Source organism: Castor canadensis, chromosome 1 (assembly GCF_047511655.1).
Source record: "Castor canadensis chromosome 1, mCasCan1.hap1v2, whole genome shotgun sequence".
Classification (NCBI taxonomy): domain Eukaryota; kingdom Metazoa; phylum Chordata; class Mammalia; order Rodentia; family Castoridae; genus Castor; species Castor canadensis.
In genome coordinates this window covers 200,099,296-200,119,947 of record NC_133386.1, presented here as the reverse complement: position 1 = coordinate 200,119,947, position 20,652 = coordinate 200,099,296, and the positions used below count along the sequence as shown (strand labels likewise).

At 39.8% G+C, this 20,652-nt stretch overlaps 1 protein-coding gene across 2 annotated transcripts in view; it reads right to left on the bottom strand.

Annotated features, from left to right (window-relative positions):
- The window catches only part of LOC141413899 (solute carrier family 22 member 10-like), a 75,785-nt gene that overhangs the window by 24,274 nt on the left and 30,859 nt on the right, over positions 1 to 20,652 (bottom strand). For both annotated transcript variants that reach the window (XM_074047807.1, XM_074047816.1), the window contains 3 exons: positions 3,417 to 3,571; positions 3,150 to 3,318; positions 1,962 to 2,085 (listed from right to left, as the gene is read on the bottom strand). In XM_074047807.1, coding sequence (XP_073903908.1) covers positions 1,962 to 2,085; positions 3,150 to 3,318; positions 3,417 to 3,571 — 448 coding nt within the window. The remainder of the gene's footprint in view (positions 1 to 1,961; positions 2,086 to 3,149; positions 3,319 to 3,416; positions 3,572 to 20,652) is intronic.

Here is a 20,652-nt window from a genome sequence, read left to right as displayed (position 1 = left end):
TCTCTAGCCATAAGGAAATGCAAATCAAAACCACTCTGAGATTCCACCTCACCCCTGTTAGAATAGCCATCATCCAAAACACCACCAACAACAGGTGTTGGCAAGGATATCAAGAAAAAGGAACTTTGGTAAACTGCTGGTGGGAATGCAATATAGTGCAACCACCCTGGAAAAAAATTTGGAGTCTCCTTAAAAATCTAAACATAGATCTGCCTATGACCCAGCAATCCCACTCCTGGGGATATACCCAAAGGAATGTAAAACAGGTTACTCCAAAGGCACCTGAACACCCATATTTATTGCAGTGCTTTTCACAATAGCCAACTTATGGAAACAACCAAGATGCCCCACTACTGATGAATGGATCAAAAAATATGGTTTAATACACAATGGAATTTTACTCAGCCATGAAGAAGAAAGAAATCTTATCATTCACAAGTAAATGGATGGAACTGGAGAACATCATTCTCAGAGAGGTTAGCCAGGCTCAGAAGGTAAAAGTCATATGTTCTCCCTCATAGGCGGACTTTAGATCTAGGGCAAATACAACAATGTTGTAGGACTTAGGTCACATGCTAAGAAAAGAGCACATACAGGAGGTATGGGTATAGGTAAGAAACCCAAAACAGGAAAGAGTTTGATGTCCCCACTGCAGAGGAACTAATACAGAAACCTTAAAGTGACAGAGGTCAATATGTGAAGGTGATCAGGAACTACTGAAAAGGTCAGGTAGAGATGAATCATATTGGATTGTAACACATTTGTACACGGAAGCAATGCTAGGAATCTCTCTGTATAGCTATCCTTATGTCAACTAGCAAAAACACTTTGTCTTTCTTATTATTGCTTATACTTTCTCTTCAACAAAATTAGAGATAAGGGCAGAACAGGTTCTGCCTGGAAGCAAGGGGGTGGACTGTGGAGGGGAGAAGGAGGGAACAGGGGTCAAGGGGAAGGAATGGACCACACAATGTATGCACATATGAATAAATGAATAAAAAAATTTAAAAAATAAAATAAAAAGATACATTGTGGAAAAAATACATAGCAAGGTATTTGACTTGACAAAAAAAAAAGAAATAAGAAGAAATGTGTCATTTGACAACATAGTCCAAGTATTATGTTGAGTAGTGATACAAAGCAGGACATGAAAGATATTTTAGTAATGCAATATAGTATATGTTCAAATACAGATGTGAAAGTAAAAGGAAGGAAAATTTAGGTGGGAGTTAAGGAAGCATCCAGTTAATTATGTAGAAATAAAATTTGGAGAGAAGGGCATTGAGGAGTGTAAGTTATCCACAAATGTTCATAAGTTACAGCTCCAGATCAAGAAACAAACTAAAGGAAGAGATCAGTACATATTGCCCAGTGACTTTTATAAGATGAGATGGTCTTTGGTATGACTTAGGCATGGTTTGGGTGTCTCACAGGTTCCATGTTAATGGAGGCTTATTCCCAAGATGGTATTGGAAAGTGGTGGAAAGGTGGAAACGCCCACCTTTAAGAAGTGGGCCTTACTGGTAGGTCTGTAGGTTATTTGGAGTTTATCCTTGAAAAGAATAAGGAAGCCTTTGAGAGGCCCCTTTGGAGTTGTCACCATATACTTGTTATAAAAGCCTGAGCATGGTCCCAACCAGTGCTCTCTGCTTCCTGACTTGACATGTGATCTTTCCTCTCTGCAAGCTCCACCATTCACCATCCACCATAGGGGCAGAGACTGTGCCATGCCATTTGGAATTTCAGCGCACAAAATTAAATCAACTTTGTTTTCAGTATGTCTTGTGTATTTTGGCATGGTAACAAAAGCTGAATAATACATTCATTAAAAATGGGGGAACTGAACTGATATTCTCAGATATTCAGCTGATAGCTGCCTTATAAATCTCAGTAAGGAGAAGGCATATATGTCAGCTTATGTCATCCATTAGTACCCATAACCGCCTTCCCTTTATGCTCACCTCCACATTCAGGGTTTCTTCAGAGTTTTTTATTCCATTTATTTGTGCAACTTTTCTAAGAGCCTTTAATCCCTGATCTGGTTTATTGGTGGCAATAAACCACCTAGCCGATTCCACTAACCACCTGATAAAAGAGCACAAAAGTGTAGTTATCTCTCTGTTGTTATTCATATGATTACTTGCTCCAGATGCCTTTAGCATTTCATCTACTACACACTGTTCCATGGATTGGGAATAGGAGTCTGCATCTTATAAGACAAATACCAGAAAAAGATAAGGAAATTACTCTATGGAGTACACCTTCATGGTTGTCAACACAAACACTGGATTCAAGTAACCTCCTGCTTAATCAGAAGGTAGTATTCTAAGAAACATAAGAAGCTTAGGATAGAGGGCATCTAACATGCATAATTCTCTTCCAAATACTTCATGAGTGTCAGATAACTTGTGTTCAGGATATGTGCATTTTTTAAATTCTCCAAATCATTTAAGTTTAAAATTGCTTAAATTTGTATTTTTATATCTGCCACTGGAAAGAGCATTGTTAACTTACAATATAAATTTCCTCATCATTAAGATGAGGGACAGCAGTGCTGTGTTCCTGGTTGTGTTATTATGAAGACAGAAAGAGACAATGGATGAGCCAGACAGGGATTGCACTCTCCTCTCTGTCATAACTCATTTCACTCTATGAATTCTGTATAAACATCTGTGCTGAACACATATAATATATGACCCAAGCTACATGCTGATGTTTAGTGCTCAAGAAACTGGCTTGTTCTTTTGTCCATGAGACATAAATAAACTTGCTGCCTCTTCTTTTTGTCAAATTTCACCTGCAAATATTAAGAGCACTAAAATCTTTGCCATAAACTAATTCATCATAAGACTAAAAATGAGTCACCGGAATTTCTTTTTGAAACACTTCAATCTCTACATTTTGTTAAAGAAAATAATTTTGGAATAATTCTTTGCTCACTCTGCTTGATAATTGTTGAGACAAAGAGCACAGAAAATGATTAGAACTCTCAGCAGAATGGACATTGTTATTTCCATTCTGCTTCTCCAGTTGGTCAAAGAAAGCAGATAAGAAAATGTGTTAGGTCCATGCATAAAATAAGGAAATAAATTCAATACTAATGTTCATTTGTGGAAATAGTTATACAACAGGAGTTAGAAGGTTCATACCTTGAAGAGAGGAAAAAGAGAAAGCATGGTGCAGCTACCACCAGGGGAAGGGTTCTCCACTTTCGAAAGATAAAGGCCAGTCCTCCCAGGACTGTGATTCCAATTCCATGAATGCTGTTTATAAGTGTTAATAAAGAGTCTCTGGATTGAATCCTTGTCCACTCTATAGCTGGAAGAAAACAGGACAGAATATTAAATCTAAATAAAATTATTTTTTCAAGGTCAAATCCAAGACATAGAAAACAAAGATCGAAATTGTTGACTTACCAAGCATACGGCTATTTGCTAAGATGACCATGGAAGAGAAACCTGCCAAGAAGCGTAGCGAGCAGTAGATGAAGAAGCTGGAAGCAAAGGCAGTACAGGTCCCAGATATGGCCACCAGGAGCAAACACCACTTAACCATCACCTTTCGCCCAAATCTGAGAAGCATAGAGTCATGGCAGATTAGGGCAGCATAAAATGTTTTCATAAAGCTTTAAAAAAATGAGAGCATGTATTGAAATGCAGAAAATATTTGAATAAGGATTCCTTATACCTTAAATCTGGAATATTAAGAGCTAAATCCACACCAAAAATATTATCGGATTAATTTTCCTTATGAACAGTATAGACTACTGATTTCAAAACTTCCTCATGTAACTATCAGGGGACCTCTCATACCAACTGATAGCATATGAATGCATCTCAGATATATTATAATAGCAATATATCTCAAGTATTCACTATTCTAACATGTATTTAGCATAGTACAGGGTATGTATAGTTTTGACACCATAAGGGAGTTAAATCACTACACAAATCTCATGAATCTGGTGGCCTTAGGCGAGGTTGATATGAATGATTTATGAGTAGAAGAAGGCATCTAATTTGCTTAAAGATTTCCTGAAAGTCTCTACTTTTTTGAGATTATAGTATAGCAGGGACCACAAAAGAAAGAAAACTTTTTGTATAGCCAGCTTGCCTGCTGGCATGTTTACTCTGTTTGTTGGTTAAACTTTCTTTCACTTTTCACTGAATTGCTGGAGAAACCAGTAACAAAGAGTCTTTGCTCTCCATGCTGCTCTTTACCCCTTATCTCTTACTGTCTACCAGGCAGTAAACCTGCCAACCAAGACATTCAGTTTCAGAGAACTGGTGCCAGACTCCTGGAAAATCAAGGCCAATGGCAATGGTAAGTTGCATCTGGTCACACAGTCAAGCTGAGCCCCTGAATTCTCCTTTAATAGGTGGACATTTTCTCTTACAAGTGGGAAGATAGTGCTTTGAGACATTGATTCTTCCTGTTGATAAATAACAAATCTTATTCTTATTTCCTTTTCTTTAAAAAACATTTTAAATTCTGAATTGGCATTGAGGCCAAGGCACCAGTTTTCTGGCAAAAAGATTGGCAAAGCCTAGATGGGACCCACAGGGGGTCCTTACACCTTTGAGTGTTAAGAGGCCCTGGGGTCAACCTCTTACTGGATCTCAGCAGAGGTGCTCGTGACTGAGGCTGGGGAAAGACTTAGTGACAATTCCTAGCAGTTGCTGGGATAAGATTAACTCTGAGGAACTCCAATTGTCTTCTCCAGGAACCAGGAACAGGTCTCTGGCTGTTTAAATGACACTTGGGGAAAAGGAAAGGGAATCTGTAAGAAGTTGCAATGCCTTGACCACAATTTGGATAAGTCTCCACCCTGGCATCCAGAAACCTGACTCTGCCTGTCTGGGGAGGTCACCCTGGAATCTTCTCCTGGTCCCTCAAAACGGGGAATCTGTTGGCTCCATTTTAGGGGGAAAATCTCAGGTTGAATGGGGCTGGGGAATCTGGGGATCTGTTTTGAGGGACAATTACTGTCCCCAGCTGGTGTTTTCTTTTGTTAAATATCCTATCTGGCTCAGGGGGAACTTGTGTCTCCTTTCTGGCTTCTGTTAAAAATTCTCATCTGTTATTCTTGGCTCTGGGGAGGAAACTCCCATCTGATTGTTTGTTTGTGTTGTTTAACATAGGAATACAACATCTGTCCCATCTGGAAGTCCTTTGGGAAAAAATTCTGGCAGATTGGCCAAATTATAGCTATAAGTCTATGAAAAAGAAGCATATGATATTCTATTTTAATTCTGTTTGGCAGTGGTACAAACTGTAAAAAGGTTTATTAATGGTACTTTAAATTACTATATGATTTTGCAGTTGGAATCATTGTGCTAAAATGCAGGTAAATGGGATGAAATCCCATATGTGCAAGCATTTATCCCCATGCACAATGAAGACTCTGAACTGATAGGGAATAAATTGATCATGCAGAGAAAAGCAAGACATTTGATAAAAGAAGATAGCCAAGCCCCAGAAGAAGAGGACACAGAGGATTTGACAAATGTGAATGGAATGAATCCCTTTCATTCCAACTATGCCCCAGCCTCTGTGTCACTGCAGCCTAGTGCCCCACTCCATTTCGAAGCAGCAAGTGTCCTTGAGAGAGAAAAGGCTCAGAGCAACCAGGGCTTCTTGGTGTTTCTTTAATGGGAACTTACACCACACCTTTGGTCCAGGATTTGGACAGAAAGGGGAGGGATGAGGTTCTGGACAATCTGACTCCCTCTCTATGTGGTCAGCACTAGTTGAAGGATTGCAAAGATCAGGGATGCACACTGCACCTCAAAACTTGCCAGAACATGCTATTTGGACCAGGGAATCACTCTCAGTGAATTTCCAGTAAGACAACTCCCGATAGGAGTGATGCCCAAGGGCAGACTACTGGGTTTAACTGGGCATATAGTCCCTCCTCAGCCTCAGATTTGCTTAACCTGAAAAAACCCAACATAGAAGGTGGGGGGGAGTCCTTCGAAAATGACTGAGTTATTTACCACAATTTTTGCACCCATCTACCTACTTAGGCTGATGTACAAACCTTATTGAGTATCTTACTCACAGCAGGTGAGCGCCAACTGCTAACAGGGAAAGCACAGAAGAAGCCAGACATCTATATGATGAGAATCCCAACTGCAGCCCTGCACCTGACAAGGCTATGCCAATAACCCAACTAAGTTGGGAGCCTATTACTGACATAGGCAATGCAATACTGTGATAAATTATTATTCTCGATGCATCCTTGCATGGCAATGAAAAGTGGTACCCAAACAAACAAGTTCAAATAAAATTCAAGAGCTGCAGCAAAGGGGCAATGAAAACCCCTCTGAATTTCTAGAACGGACGTATCAGACCTATAGGAAATACACAGACCAAGACTCAGAGGCCACTGAGAACCTACATATGGTCGATATGAACTTTACTGGGCAGAGTGCTCCTGATATGAGTAGATAATTACAGTAGTAGATGGAGTAGTTGGCATGAATCCCTCACAACTGGTTGAGATTGCATAAAAGATTTATAAGGCCAGGGAAAAATAGAAATCAAGGCCGATCTATGTTATTTGCAGCACCAACAAAAGGGGTTCATGAAAGACAAAAAGAAATGATAGCAAGGGCATCCAGAGTTGGGGAAAAATCAATGTGCCTATTGCAAGGAGGAGGGTCACTGGAAAAGAGAGTGCCCAACGCAAGGGAGAAAATTAAGAGCCAAAAAGGTCCTTGCAGGGACCAAGAGCTTTTTAGGACCTAGACTCCAGTGATGAATGATGAGGCCAGGGGTTTCAAGCCTTGGGTGAAATTTTCAGTGGGGACCCAATTATTTGATTTCCTATTGGATACTAGACACAGTTATTCTGTTCTGATTTCAAAATTGACATCATTGATTGGCACTACTGGCACCAGGGTGGGGTATTGGGACAGGCCAAATGTTGACCAGTGCTTCAACCTCTACAATGCAAGCTAGATGAGCAGAAACTAACCCACCATTTTCTATATGTCTGACTGTCCCATTCTTCTACTAGGATGAGAATTATTATATAAATAAAATGCCCAAATAACCTTTTCACTTGGAAAGCAACAGGCCCACCTACAGGTACCTCCTGACAATGCTCTCCAACTTCAGTCACTGCTTGGAAGCCAAGAAGCTGCAATGGATTCGATACCACCTGAAGTCTATGAAAAAAGTAAGTAAAGCAGTATGGGCAGATGGATTCACAGGAAGAGTCACCTCAGTGGTTCCTACTAAAGTATTGTTAAAGAAAGGAGTCACTTACCCTAAGAGAAAACAGTATCTCTTGAGGAAAGAGGCTTTGAAGGGAATTCAGCCAATCCTAAACAGATTTTTGAATCACGGACGTATTTGGCCTTGCTAGTCTCCTTACAATACACTGATACTACCTACTAAAAATCCCCACACTGATGAATAAAGATTTGTACAGGATCTGAGGGTCCACCGAACAGTGCCTAACCTACACACCCTCTTAACTACAATGCCAGGTCACTATGAATAGTTCTCTGTGTTAGATTTAAAGATACCTTCTTTAGCATCCCTTTGGAAGAAGAATCTCAACTACTGTTTGCATTTGAATGGCAAGACCCTGATACTTAGGTTATCACCCAATATTGTTGGACAGTCTTGCCACAGGGATTTAAAAACTCACCTGCCCTATTTAGTGAAAGCCTAGCAAGAGATTTGCAAAGTCTGCAATTAGACCAAGGGGTTTTATTACAATACATGGCTGACCTTCTGGTGGCCAGCCCTGATCCTGAACACAAACTTATAAATATCATTATGGTGCTACACTATCTTGCACAATGTGGTTACAAGTTGTCATAGAAAAAGACCCAAATTTGGAAGCAACAAGTTACATATTTAGGTTTCCAGATAAGTTATGGAACCTGCAGCCTTAGGCCTGACTGGAGACAAGCCATTTTTAACTTGGGTGCCCCAAAGATAGGCAAGAACTGCATGGGTTCCTGGGAAAAGGTTGGCTTTTGTTACATCTGAATTCCAAATGTTGGGCTGATACTATAACCCTTATATGAAACCATAAAATGAACTGACACAGAACCATTGATTTGGACAGGGGAATGTCCAAAGGCTTTTGAAACCCTAAACAAAGCCTCATGACAGCACCAGACCTGGAATTGCAAGGTTTGTGAAAGGAATTCAAGTTGTATGTACACGAAAGGTCTGGACCTCAGGGTCCTCTTGAAAATGTTGGGGGATGTTCCATGATCTGTTCCTTGCTTTTAAAATAACTTGATAACACAGCCAGAGGCTTGCCACCCTGTTTACGGGCTGTTGCTGCCCCCTTGACCTACTCCAAGGGTCTGAGAAGTTTACCTTGGAGCAGCCCATTGTAATGTATGTGCCCCATCAGGTGTTGATCCTACTAGAACATAAGGGAGGCTGTTATCTGACTCAAATTAAGAATTGTATCAACTTTAAACTCTGCAACCCTCCTCCCTACTCAAGTAGATGAATCATAACACCATGATGGTTTTGAGGTCCTTGAGACTGCGTTTTCTAGCAGGTTGGACTTATTTGACCAGCCCATGTCAGAAACACATTGGGATCTGTTTACTGATGACAGCAGCTTTATGGACAATAGTGTTCATGAAAGATGGGCCAAATACACAGTAGTTACTGGACAACAGGTATTGGAGGCAGCAGCCTTGCTCCCAGTGACTTCAGTCCAGAAGGCTGAACTAATTGCTCTAACTTGAGTCTTGCAACTCTCAAAGGAAAAAAGATAAACATATACACTGATTCAAAATATGCTTTTATAGTAGTGTATGTTCACAGGAGACTTCTAAACAGAAACAAGGAAATTAAATATGTCCAAGAAATTCTGGCCCCAATATAGGCTGTGGCTGTACCTAAGCAAGTGTCAATCATGCATTGCCTTGGCCACGAAAAGGTGGATACATATATTGCTCATGGAAATCAGGTTGCTGAAAAGGCAACAAATGAGTTGACAAGTGTGAATGGGTTCTGGGGACCCTTATACCCCAACTAGACTTAGACTTGTATAAACCTCAATATACTGAAGAAGATGAAAAGGTGCCCAGGAATGGGGTTTCAATAAGTGAGACAACACCTCAAAATTGAGGCAAAACTCTCATGGATTGATACTTCTACCCAAGGCACTTGTCCACCCACTAATAAAACTTTTACCAGCGAGCACTCATTATGATCGCAAGACATTAGAAGAATTCATCTGACCTTATTTGTAGGGCTCCCAGTTATATCATATAATACATTGGGTCACTAAAAATTGCCCCTGTGTGCTCAGAACAACACTAAACTGAAAAAGAAGACTTCAGGAGAAGGGAACTCAGAATGTAGGAAAATATCCCTTTGAAGACAAGTGGACTTTAACACAGATGCCAAAAACTACTGGAAACTTTTAAATTTCTGTTAGTGCTGGCTGACACCTTTTCTGGGTGGGTTGAGGCTCATCCCACCAGAATGGAAAAAGCATCAGAGGTGACCATAATTTTAAAGAGATTATTCCAAGATATGGGCCCCCATCTTCAATTCAGAGTAATAATGGATCTTCTTTCATAGCACATATTACTCAATGAGTAAGTAAAATTTAAATATTAAATGGAGATGTCACACATCACAGAGAACTCAATCTACTGGAAAAGCTGAAAAAGTAAATCATATCTTGAAAACATTGATAGCTAAGCCATGCCAAGGAACCCACTTAAAATGGGACTAGGTACTGCCAATTGCCGTACTCCACGTACAGGTGGTTCCTAGAAGTGGGCTACAGTTAAGCCTGTCTGAGACAGTATGTGGGAGACCCTTCCTGGCCCCTCAAGTAAGAGGTGAAAATATAAATGTAAGTGAGGAGACTAAACTAAAACAGTATGTACAACAGCTAGGTCAAATATTAACCATTGTACATAAGTTTGCTTCTTCCAGGACACCACCTCAGCTGGAAACATCCTTATGGGACTGGGGATCAAGAGCTTCTGAAGGCTCAGAAGGAGCAAGTCCTGAATATCAACTGGAAGAAAGTGTGGGGAATGGCCTCACAACATGCTCCTGACAACTCAGACCTTCTGAAGCTAGCTGGAATCAAGACGTGGGTGCATCACATGAGCATGAAAAAGTGCCTGGTGGAGGCATATCCATTGCATCCAGAACACCATGAGAAAGTCAACCATTGGAAGACCTAAGGTTTCTATTCAGGAAAAAGGCATAATGAATGTTCTTACATTCCTTTTGTCTTTGTATCCTCTCCGCAGGATGGAACGATAACTCAGTGGATTGCATTGCCCAAACACTGGCTTCTTCCATACACTTGGTAAACTGCTGGATCTGCCTTCTCAGGGCCCAATCTGTTACAGATCATAGTGAACCTCTTGGTCATTCTGTTATAGATTTTATTCAGGCTCCAGATGGGGAATGGATACCAACACTTGACTCCATGGCTCAAACCATTGCATATATGGTGATAATGATTCATTATCCACCTGAAAATGCCACAAATGTACTTTGTCTTGCTCTTCCCTTGGTTGCAACTGATACCACCTACTGGAATTTAATTGATGTCAACTACAAGAAAACATGGATCCCAGGTAGATTTCAAGATGGCGGCTAGAGGGAGGAAGCAGAAAGTGAGCCTCCTATAGTGAAATCTTGGAGAGATGCTGGAGACACACTTTGCAGGCATAATCACGGAGAAGAGGCATAACTTTGACCCCTCCAAACCTCCAGCCAGAGCAGAGAATCTCCACTTCACGTTAAACGGAGAAACCAGGAGGGCCCCCAGACTGCCAGTCGCCCGCGCCCAGATGGCGTGGGAAAATGCAGACCAGGTGAGCTTCGCAATACCATGGTACTCCCACGGACAAGCCTGGGCCAGAGCAGCATAACCCCCTGGACAGACTGGCCTCCACCCAGGGAAAAAAGAGAACTGAGTAATAAGCAATAAGAACAATAAAGACACGTGGGAAAGAGGGTGGGGTGTGATGAGTGCTGAAGACTGGGGGAAGGGAATCCTTCCCGGGACTGTAAATAAACAAGCCAGGTGGGCTGGAGAAGCTCTGGTGGGCACGGGGGCAGGGCGCGCACCCAGCAACCAGGAGCAGGAAAGCTGGTGAGAGTAGAGGAGGAAGGAAAACTCCACAGGAGAGGAGGGAAGACCCACTTCCCACGTAAACTGTAAACAAACATGGCGGCTGGCAGGAGCAGCTGCACCGCCCAGTAATCAGGAGCAGGAAAGCTTGTCAAAGTGGCGGTGGGAGGAAATCTCCACAGGAGAGGGGGGAAGACCTACCTTCCACATGAACTGTAAATAAACACACAGGCCTGACAATGCAGGTGCAGTGTCACCTTTCCCAGTGTGCTTGGAAAGGGGAAAGCTTGTAGCAGAGGCTCCCGCACAGGAGAACTCTGAGCAAACAAAGCCTGTGGGGCCAGGTGAGTGCTAAGCTCACCCCAGAGATCTGCATAAATAACGCCTCCAGCAACAGCAGGCTGACAGCAGTGGGCAGGCAAGCCACAGCTGCAGAAACCATTCTCAGAAATGTCCCGAGACTCTTTTTTTTCCTTTTCTCCCTACCCTTGAAGAGAGAACAACCGAATTACACCTGCATGCTGAAAAACTTACTGAAACTGTATTGCATTTGAACATGGGACACTTGGTGGGTTTTGTGTGTATGTGTGTGTGTGTGTGTGTGTGTGTGTGTAGTTTTGTTCTACTTTATGCGTCCCCTTTGATGAGACAACTACAGAACAACATCTGAGGCACCATCACCAGGATTGGAGACTGAGACAGACACTGAAATTATTAAGAATGAAACTTCATTGCATTTGAACTTGGAGGTTTTTTGGATTTTTGGTTTTTTGGTTTTTTTTTTAATTTTCTATTTTTCATCTTATTTTAATGCATTTTTATATAGAGATATTTCTTTCATTTACTGATTTTTTATTTTTATTCTTATCTTTTTTTATTTTTGATTTTCAATCCTCTCTCTGTCTCTCGAATGTCTGTTCAGCTTACTGTCAATTAGTACACTAACGCTCCCTGTTTATACCTTTGAAACTTTCTTGTCTGATACCTTGTTCTGTTTTCTCCTTCTTGTCTGTGTATTTGCTTTCCCCCATCTTTAACTTCTTGCTTTCCATCTCAGCTCACCCATCCATTCTAAATATTACCATTGTCATTATTACAAGCTAGAAAATACTTAATTGCACACAGTACAGGGACAATAACAACACGAAAGACAATGATGGGAAGACAGAAAAAACAGGGAAACCAGTTTCCCCACAGCAAAAAATTAGTACAGGAACCAGAGGGAGATGAAGAAAACAGATACTCAGATCCAGACTCCAACAAAATGAAGATAAACTATGCCAAAGGACCCAAAGAAGCCCACAAGAATAATTTACAAGAAGACATACTACAGGTATTCAATGAGAATTTTATAGAGATGATACTGGATAGGGTCAACCAAAATGTACAGGAGACACTCAAGAAATTCCAAGACAACAAAAATAGAGAATTTGAAAAAGCAAAAGAAGAAATAAAGGAAACCATAGAAGCACTGTATAAACACCAAAGTGAAAGAGAGAACACGATGAATAAATGGATAAATGAACTCAGGACAAAACTAGACAACAATAAAGAGGAAACCACCACCCAGGATATGGAAAACCTCAGAAAAAATGAAACAGAACTGCAAAACAAAACGGAAGGCCAATCCAGCAGAATAGAACAAACAGAAGACAGCATCTCAGAACGTGAAGATGAAATGGTAATGAAAGGAAAAACTGAAGAACTATTAATTAAACAACTCAAGACCGGTGAAAAGAAAATACAAGAACTCACCAACTCCATCAAAACACCAAACTTGAGAATCATGGGCATCGAAGATGGAGAAGAGGTGCAAGTGAAGGGAATGCGTAATATATTAACAAAATAATAATGGAAAAATTCCCAAATTTAGAGAAAGATATTCCCATACAGATACAAGAGGCCTCCAGGACACCAAACAGACCAGATCAAAATAGAACTACCCCATGACATATCATCATTAAAACAACAAGTTCAGAAACTAAGGAAAGAATATTGAAGGCTGTAAGAGAAAAAACAAGTAACATACAAAGATAAACCCATCAAAATCACAGCAGACTTCTCAACAGAAACACAAAAAGAAGAACATGGGGTGAGATCTTCCAAGCACTGAATGAAAATAACTTCAACCCCAGGATACTCTACCCAGCAAAACTATCATTCAAAATAGATGGAGCAATAAAAGTCTTCCATGATAAGCAGAAAGTAAAACAATATGTGACCACAAAGCCACCACTACAAAAGATTCTGCAAGAAATTCTTTTTTTTTTATTCATATGTGCATACAAGGCTTGGGTCATTTCTCCCCCCTGTCGCACCCCCTCCCTTACCACCCACTCTGCCCCCTCCCTCTCCGCACCACCCCCTCAAGACCTGGCAGAAACTATTTTGCCCTTATTTCTAATTTTGTTGTAGAGAGAGTATAAGCAATAATAGGAAGGAACAAGGGTTTTTGCTGGTTGAGATAAGGATAGCTATACAGGGCATTGACTCACATTGATTTCCTGTGCGTGGGTGCTACCTTCTAGGTTAATTCTTCTTGATCTCACCTTTTCTCTAGTTCCTGTTCCCCTTTTCCCATTGGCCTCAGTTGCTTTTAAGGTATCTGCTTTAGTTTCTCTGCATTAAGGTCAACAAATGCTAGCTAATTTTTTAGGTGTCTTACCTATCCTCAACCCTTCCTTGTGTGCTCTCACTTTTATCATGCTCATAGTCCAATCACATTGTTGTGTTTGCCCTTGATCTAATGTCCACATATGAGGGAGAACATATGATTTTTGGTCTTTTGGGCCAGGCTAATCTTACTCAGAATGATGTTCTCCAATTCCATCCATTTATCAGCGAATGATAACATTTTCTTCTTCTTCATGGCTACATAAAATTCCATTGTGTATATATACCACAAATTCTTAATCCATTCGTCAGTGGTGGGGCATCTTGGCTGTTTCCATAACTTGGCTATTGTGAATAGTACCGCAATAAACATGGGTGTGCAGGTGCCTCTGGAGTAACCTGTGTCACAGTCTTTTGGGTGAATCCCGAAGAGTAGTATTTCTGGATCAAATAGTAGATCGATGTCTAGCTTTTTAAGTAGCCTCTAAATTTTTTCCAGAGTGGTTGTACTAGATTACATTCCCACCAACAGTTTAAGAGGGTCCCTTTTCCCCGCATCCTCGCCAACACCTGTTGTTGGTGGTGTTGCTGATGATGGCTATTCTAACAGGGGTGAGGTGGAATCTTAGTGTGGTTTTAATTTGCATTTCCTTTATTGCTAGAGATGGTGAGCATTTTTTCATGTGTTTCTGGCCATTTGAATGTCTTCTTTTGAGAAAGTTCTGTTTAGTTCACTTGCCAATTTCTTTATTGGTTCATTAGTTTTGGGAGAATTTAGTTTTTTAAGTTCCCTATATATTCTGGTTATCAGTCCTTTGTCTGATGTACAGTTGGCAAATATTTTCTCCCACTCTGTGGCTGTTCTCTTCAGTTTAGAGACCATTTCTTTTGATGAACAGAAGCTTTTTAGCTTTATGAGGTCCCATTTATCTATGCTATCTCTTAGTTGCTGTGCTGCTGGGATTCCATTGAGAAAATTCTTACCTACACCTACTAACTCCAGAGTATTTCCTACTCTCTCCTGTATCAACTTTAGAGTTTCTGGTCTGATATTAAGATCCTTGATCCATTTTGAGTTAATCTTGGTATAGGGTGATATACATGGATCTAGTTTCAGGTTTTGCAGACTGCTAACCAGTTTTCCCAGCAGTTTTTGTTGAAGAGGCTGCTATTTCTCCCATGTATATTTTTAGCTCCTTTGTCAAAGGCAAGTTGTTTACTTGTATGGCTTCATATCTGGGTCCTCTATTCTGGTCCACTGGTCTTCATGTCTGTTTTTGTGCCAGTACCATGCTGTTTTTATTGTTATTGCTTTGTAATATAGTTTGAAGTTAGGTATTGTGATACCTCCTGCATTGTTCTTTTGACTGAGTATTGCCTTGGCTATTCGTGGCCTCTTGTGTTTCCATATAAATTTAACGGTAGATTTTTCAATGTCTTTAATGAATGTCATTAGAATTTTAATGGGAATTGCATTAAACATGTAGATTACTCTTGGGAATATCAACATTTTACTATGTTGATTCCACCCATCCAGGAGCATGGCAGATCTCTCCACTTTCTATAGTCTTCCTCAATCTCTTTCTTCAGAAGTGTATAGTTTTCCTTGTAGAGGTCTTTCACATCTTTTGTTAGGTTTACACCTAGGTATTTGATTTTTTTTGAGGCTATTGTAAATGGAATTGTTTTCATACATTCTTTTTCAGTTTTTCATTGTTAGTGCATAGAAATGCTAATGATTTTTCTTTGTTGATTTTATATCCTGCTACCTTCTGCAAGGGATTCTGCACACAGAAAGTGAAACCCAACTTAACCATGAAAAGACAGGAAGCACCAAACCACAGGAAAAGAAAAAGCAATACAGTAGAGAGTACCTCAACTTTGGTACACACATTCAAACCTTCAAACAACTAAGACAACTAAATGACAGGAATCACCACATTACCTATCAGTACTAATGCTTAATGTTAATGGACTTAATTCACCCATCAAAAGGCACAACTTGACGAAATGGATTAGAAAGGAAGATCCAACAATTTGTTGCTTCCAGGAGACCCATCTCACTGACAGAAGTAAGCATAGGCTTATGATGAAAGGCTGGAAGAAGATTTACCAAGCCAAAGACAACAAAAAACAGGCAGGAGTAGCAATACTTATCTCTGACAAAGTAGACTTCAAACGTACATTGATCAAACAAGATAAAGAAGGACATTCCATACTAATAAAAGGGGAAATAGACCAAAAGGAAATAATAATCATCAATCTGTACGCACCCAATGTCAACGCACCCAATTTCATCAAACATACCCTGAAAAACCTAAAAGCATATATAAATGCCAACACAGTGGTTGTGGGAGACTTTAACACCACTTTATCATCAATAGATAGGTCATCCAAACAAAAAATCAATAAAGAAATCCAAGATCTAAAATATGCAATAGATCAAATGGACCTAGTTGATGTCTACAGAACATTTCATCCAACCTCTACACAATATACATTCTTCTCAGCAGCCCATGGAACCTTCTCCAAAATAGATCATATCCTAGGGCACAAAGCAAGTCTCAGTAAATATAAGAAAATACAAATTATACCATGCATACTATCTGATCACAATGCAGTAAAAGTAGAACTCAACAACAAAATTAAAGAGAAAAAACATGCTAACAGCTGGAAACTAAATAACTCATTACTTAATGAAGAATGGATCATCAATGAAATAAAAGAGGAAATTAAAAAGTTCCTGGAAGTCAATGAAAATGAAAACACAACCTACCGGAACCTATGGGACACAGCTAAGGCAGTCCTGAGAGGAAACTTTATAGCCATCAGTGCATATATTAAAAAGACTGAAAGATCCCAAATCAATGACCTAATGATACATCCCAAACTCCTAGAAATACAAGAACAAGAAAATCCCAAAACAAATAGATGGAGAGAAATAATAAAAATAAGAGCTGAAATGAACGAAATAGAAACCAAAAAAACCATACAATGAATTAATGAAACAAAAACTTTGTTCTTTGAAAAAATAAACAAGATCGATAGACCACTGGCAAACCTGACTAAAATGAGGAGAGAAAAAACCCAAATTAGTAGAATCAGGAGTGCAAAAGGGATGATAACAACAAACACAATCAAAGTCCAGGAAATCATCAGAGACTACTTTGAGAACCTATATTCAAATAAATTTGAAAATCTTAAAGAAATGGACAGATTTCTAAATACATATGATCATCCAAAACTGAACAAAGAGGATATTAATCACTTGAGTAGATCTATAACACAAAATGAAATTGAAGCAGAAATCAAGAATCTCCCCAAAAAGAAAAGTCCAGGACCTGATGGATTCTCTGCTGAATTCTATCAGACCTTTAAAGAAGAACTTATACCAACCCACCTTAAACTGTTCCATGAAATAGAAAGGGAAGGAAAACTGCCAAACACATTTTATGAAGCCAGTATTACACTTATCCCAAAACCAGGCAAAGACACCTCCAAAAAGGAGAACTATACGCCAATCTCCTTAATGAACATTGACGCAAAAATCCTCAACAAAATAATGGCAAACCGAATTCAACAACACATCAAAAAGATTATTCACCACGACCAAGTAGGCTTCATCCCAGGGATGCAGGGGTGGTTCAACATACGAAAATCAATAAATGTAATAAACCACATTAACAGAAGCAAACACAAAAACCATCATCTCAATAGATATTGATCATCTCAATAGATGCAGAAAAAGCCTTTGATAAAATCCAACACCATTTCATGATAAAAGCTCTAAGAAAACTAGGAATAGAAGGAAAGTACCTCTACATTATAAAAGCTACATATGACAAACCTACAGCCAGCATTATACTTAACGGAGAAAAATTAAAACCATTCCCTCTAAAATCAGGAACCAGACAAGGATGCCCACTATCTCCACTCCTACTCAACATAGTACTGGAATTCCTAGCCAAAGCAATTAGGCAAGAAGAAGGAATAAAAGGAATACAAATAGGTAAAGAAACTGTCAAAATATCCCTATTTGCAGATGACATGATCCTATACCTTAAAGACCCAAAAAACACTACTCAGAAGCTTCTAGACATCATCAATAGCTATAGCAAGGTAGCAGGATATAAAATCAACATAGAAAAATCATTAGCATTTCTATACACTAACAATGAGCAAACTGAAAAAGAATGTATGAGAACAATTCCATTTACAATAGCCTCAAAAAAAATCAAATACCTAGGTGTAAACCTAACAAAAGATGTGAATGACCTCTACAAGGAAAACTATACACTTCTGAAGAAAGAGATTGAGGAAGACTATGGAAAGTGGAGAGATCTGCCATGCTCATGGATGGGTAGAATCAACATAGTAAAAATGTCGATACTCCCAAAAGTAATCTACATGTTTAATGCAATTCCCATCAAAATTCCAATGACATTCATTAAAGAGATTGAAAAATCTACTGTTAAATTTATATGGAAACACAAGAGGCCACGAATAGCCAAGGCAATACTCAGTCAACAGAACAATGCAGGAGGTATCAGAATACTGAAATATTATCATTCGCTGGTAAATGGATGGAATTGGAGAACATCATTCTGAGTGAGATTAGCCTGGCCCAAAAGACCAAAAATCATATGTTCTCCCTCATATGTGGACATTAGAGCAAGGGCAAACACAACAATGGGATTGGACTATGAGCACATGATAAAAGTGAGAGCACACAACAGAGGTGTGAGGATAGGTAAGACACCTAAAAAATTAGCTAGCATTTGTTGTCCTTAACGCAGAGAAACTAAAGCAGATACCTTAAAAGCAACTGAGGCCAATAGGAAAAGGGGACCAGGAACTAGAGAAAAGGTGAGATCAAAAAGAATTAACCTAGAAGGTAACACACAAGCACAAGAAATTAATGTGAGTCATCTCCCTGTATAGCTATCCTTATCTCAACCAGCAAAAACCCTTGTTCCTTCCTATTATGGCTTATACTCTCTTTACAACAAAATTAGAAATAAGGGCAAAATAGTATCTGCTGGGTATTGAGGGGGTGGGGGGAGAAGAAGGGGGCAGAGTAGGTGTTAAGGGAGCAGCTGTGGGCAGGGGGGAGAAATGACCCAAGCCTTGTATGCACATATGAATAATAAAATAAAATAAAAACATGGATCCCAGAATATTATAACATGATACCACCCAAATTGGGGCAAAATAAAAAGATATTTGATTCCATAGCAATAACAGTGAAACATCAAATGATTTTCTTTTTTTTTTTTTATTTTCTTAGTTCTCTTTCAAATCACCCTTGGATAGAATGTATGGGGTTTACAGTAGGGAACCACTTTTACACTATATATCCATCCAAGTTATTCACAAAGGAAATGATTTTTGTGCCTCTCTGTGATTTGTATTTCTCAAATTTCTGGACCACCCTAAATGACTAATTGCTTAAGAATCTTTTCTACTCCTACCCAATGTCTACTCTGTACTCTAGTTACACCTTTCTGTGTTCTTTCTGTACAAGAATCAGCTCACTGGAAAAGCTTCTTGAAGCTGCTTTTTAGAGTAACTCATGGTTTAATAGGAAGAATATAGGTGGATTTGAATATCATTTTGGTTTCTGTCTTCTTACCTGGTGGGGTGTGGCTGCCCATCAATGGGCCTTAAACCCTAATTTTCATAGATAATGAAATGGCCTATCTCTTTCCAAACTGTCTCAAACCCTAATTATCATAGCTCATGGAACTGCTTTATACCTTTCCAAACTACAGTGCTCACTCAACTCTTTTGTGAAAGTGGTGCTAGATAATCAAATGGTTCTGGCTTATATATTATCTGAACAAGGGGATGTAAATGCAGTTGTTAAATTGTCCTGTTGCACTTCTGTCTACACCTCCTCTCAGATAGAACCTAGTTTTGAAAAATTTGACAAGCTACTTAGTTACAACAGATGCACGATCATCACACAACTATCCTGGAGTGCACAGGGACTGGATTGAAAGATGTGTTTCCTAGACTATTTTCTTGGATTTCAAATAGCATCAGATCTATTCTATCAGATATTTTCCAGGTTAGTAAAATCTAATTGGCAACTATTGGAGCAATATATGTGTTTTGCTACCTGACAATCTATTGCATTCCCCACTTATGTAATACCATTGCCAATGTAACAGGAAAGAGGACCATAAAAGAAACAGACGAGCTTGTGTTCTGATAAAGTAGCAGGGGGGAAGGGATGGCATAGCAGAGAGATAAAACCTAAAGAATCCAAACGTGAAGAAGGTCACATATCACTAGGTGTAGAAAGTCATGTAGCACTAGGGTGAAGTAGCCTATAGCATTGCATGTAATCATACAAGAGTTAGATCTTCCTTTTTGCTTCTGTAACCTGCTTGTAAGGGTATATAAGGTGATACCCCTTTGTTCTCAGGGCTCAGCCTTGGGACATGAATCCTCTGAGTCTGTGCTGGGACAATTCAGCTTCCTGCTGAATTGCCTCAGTGTCCCATATCTCGGTTCAAGATTCCCATAACCTTTCTTGGGGCTCATCTGACATTATGAAGATGGTGGGTTTTCACATCTCTTGTCACTGGGGTGTGTCCCCTGGACTGCTGGGAGAAGTGATCCCTCCAGACACCAGTGGACAGCTTTATCCAGAAGAGGGATTGTCTTCCCAGCAAGTCAGGGTGAGGGCGTTGGACACACAACAGAACCTGGTGAGGTTCAGGAAAAAGCGAAGGGAGTGCTGCCCATTGAACTGGTAAGAACCTGGGTTTGAATTCAAGCCTGCCTCAGGAGGCAGAAGGGGGGTCTGATCAACTCCCAGCAAGACATCTCAGTAACCACTGTTAGGGGTGAAATCATGTCTCTCAGGTTTGGGGAGCAGGGTGGAAGTACTGTTCTGTGTGAGAGTGTGTGAAAGTGAAAGACACAGCCCAACTGTG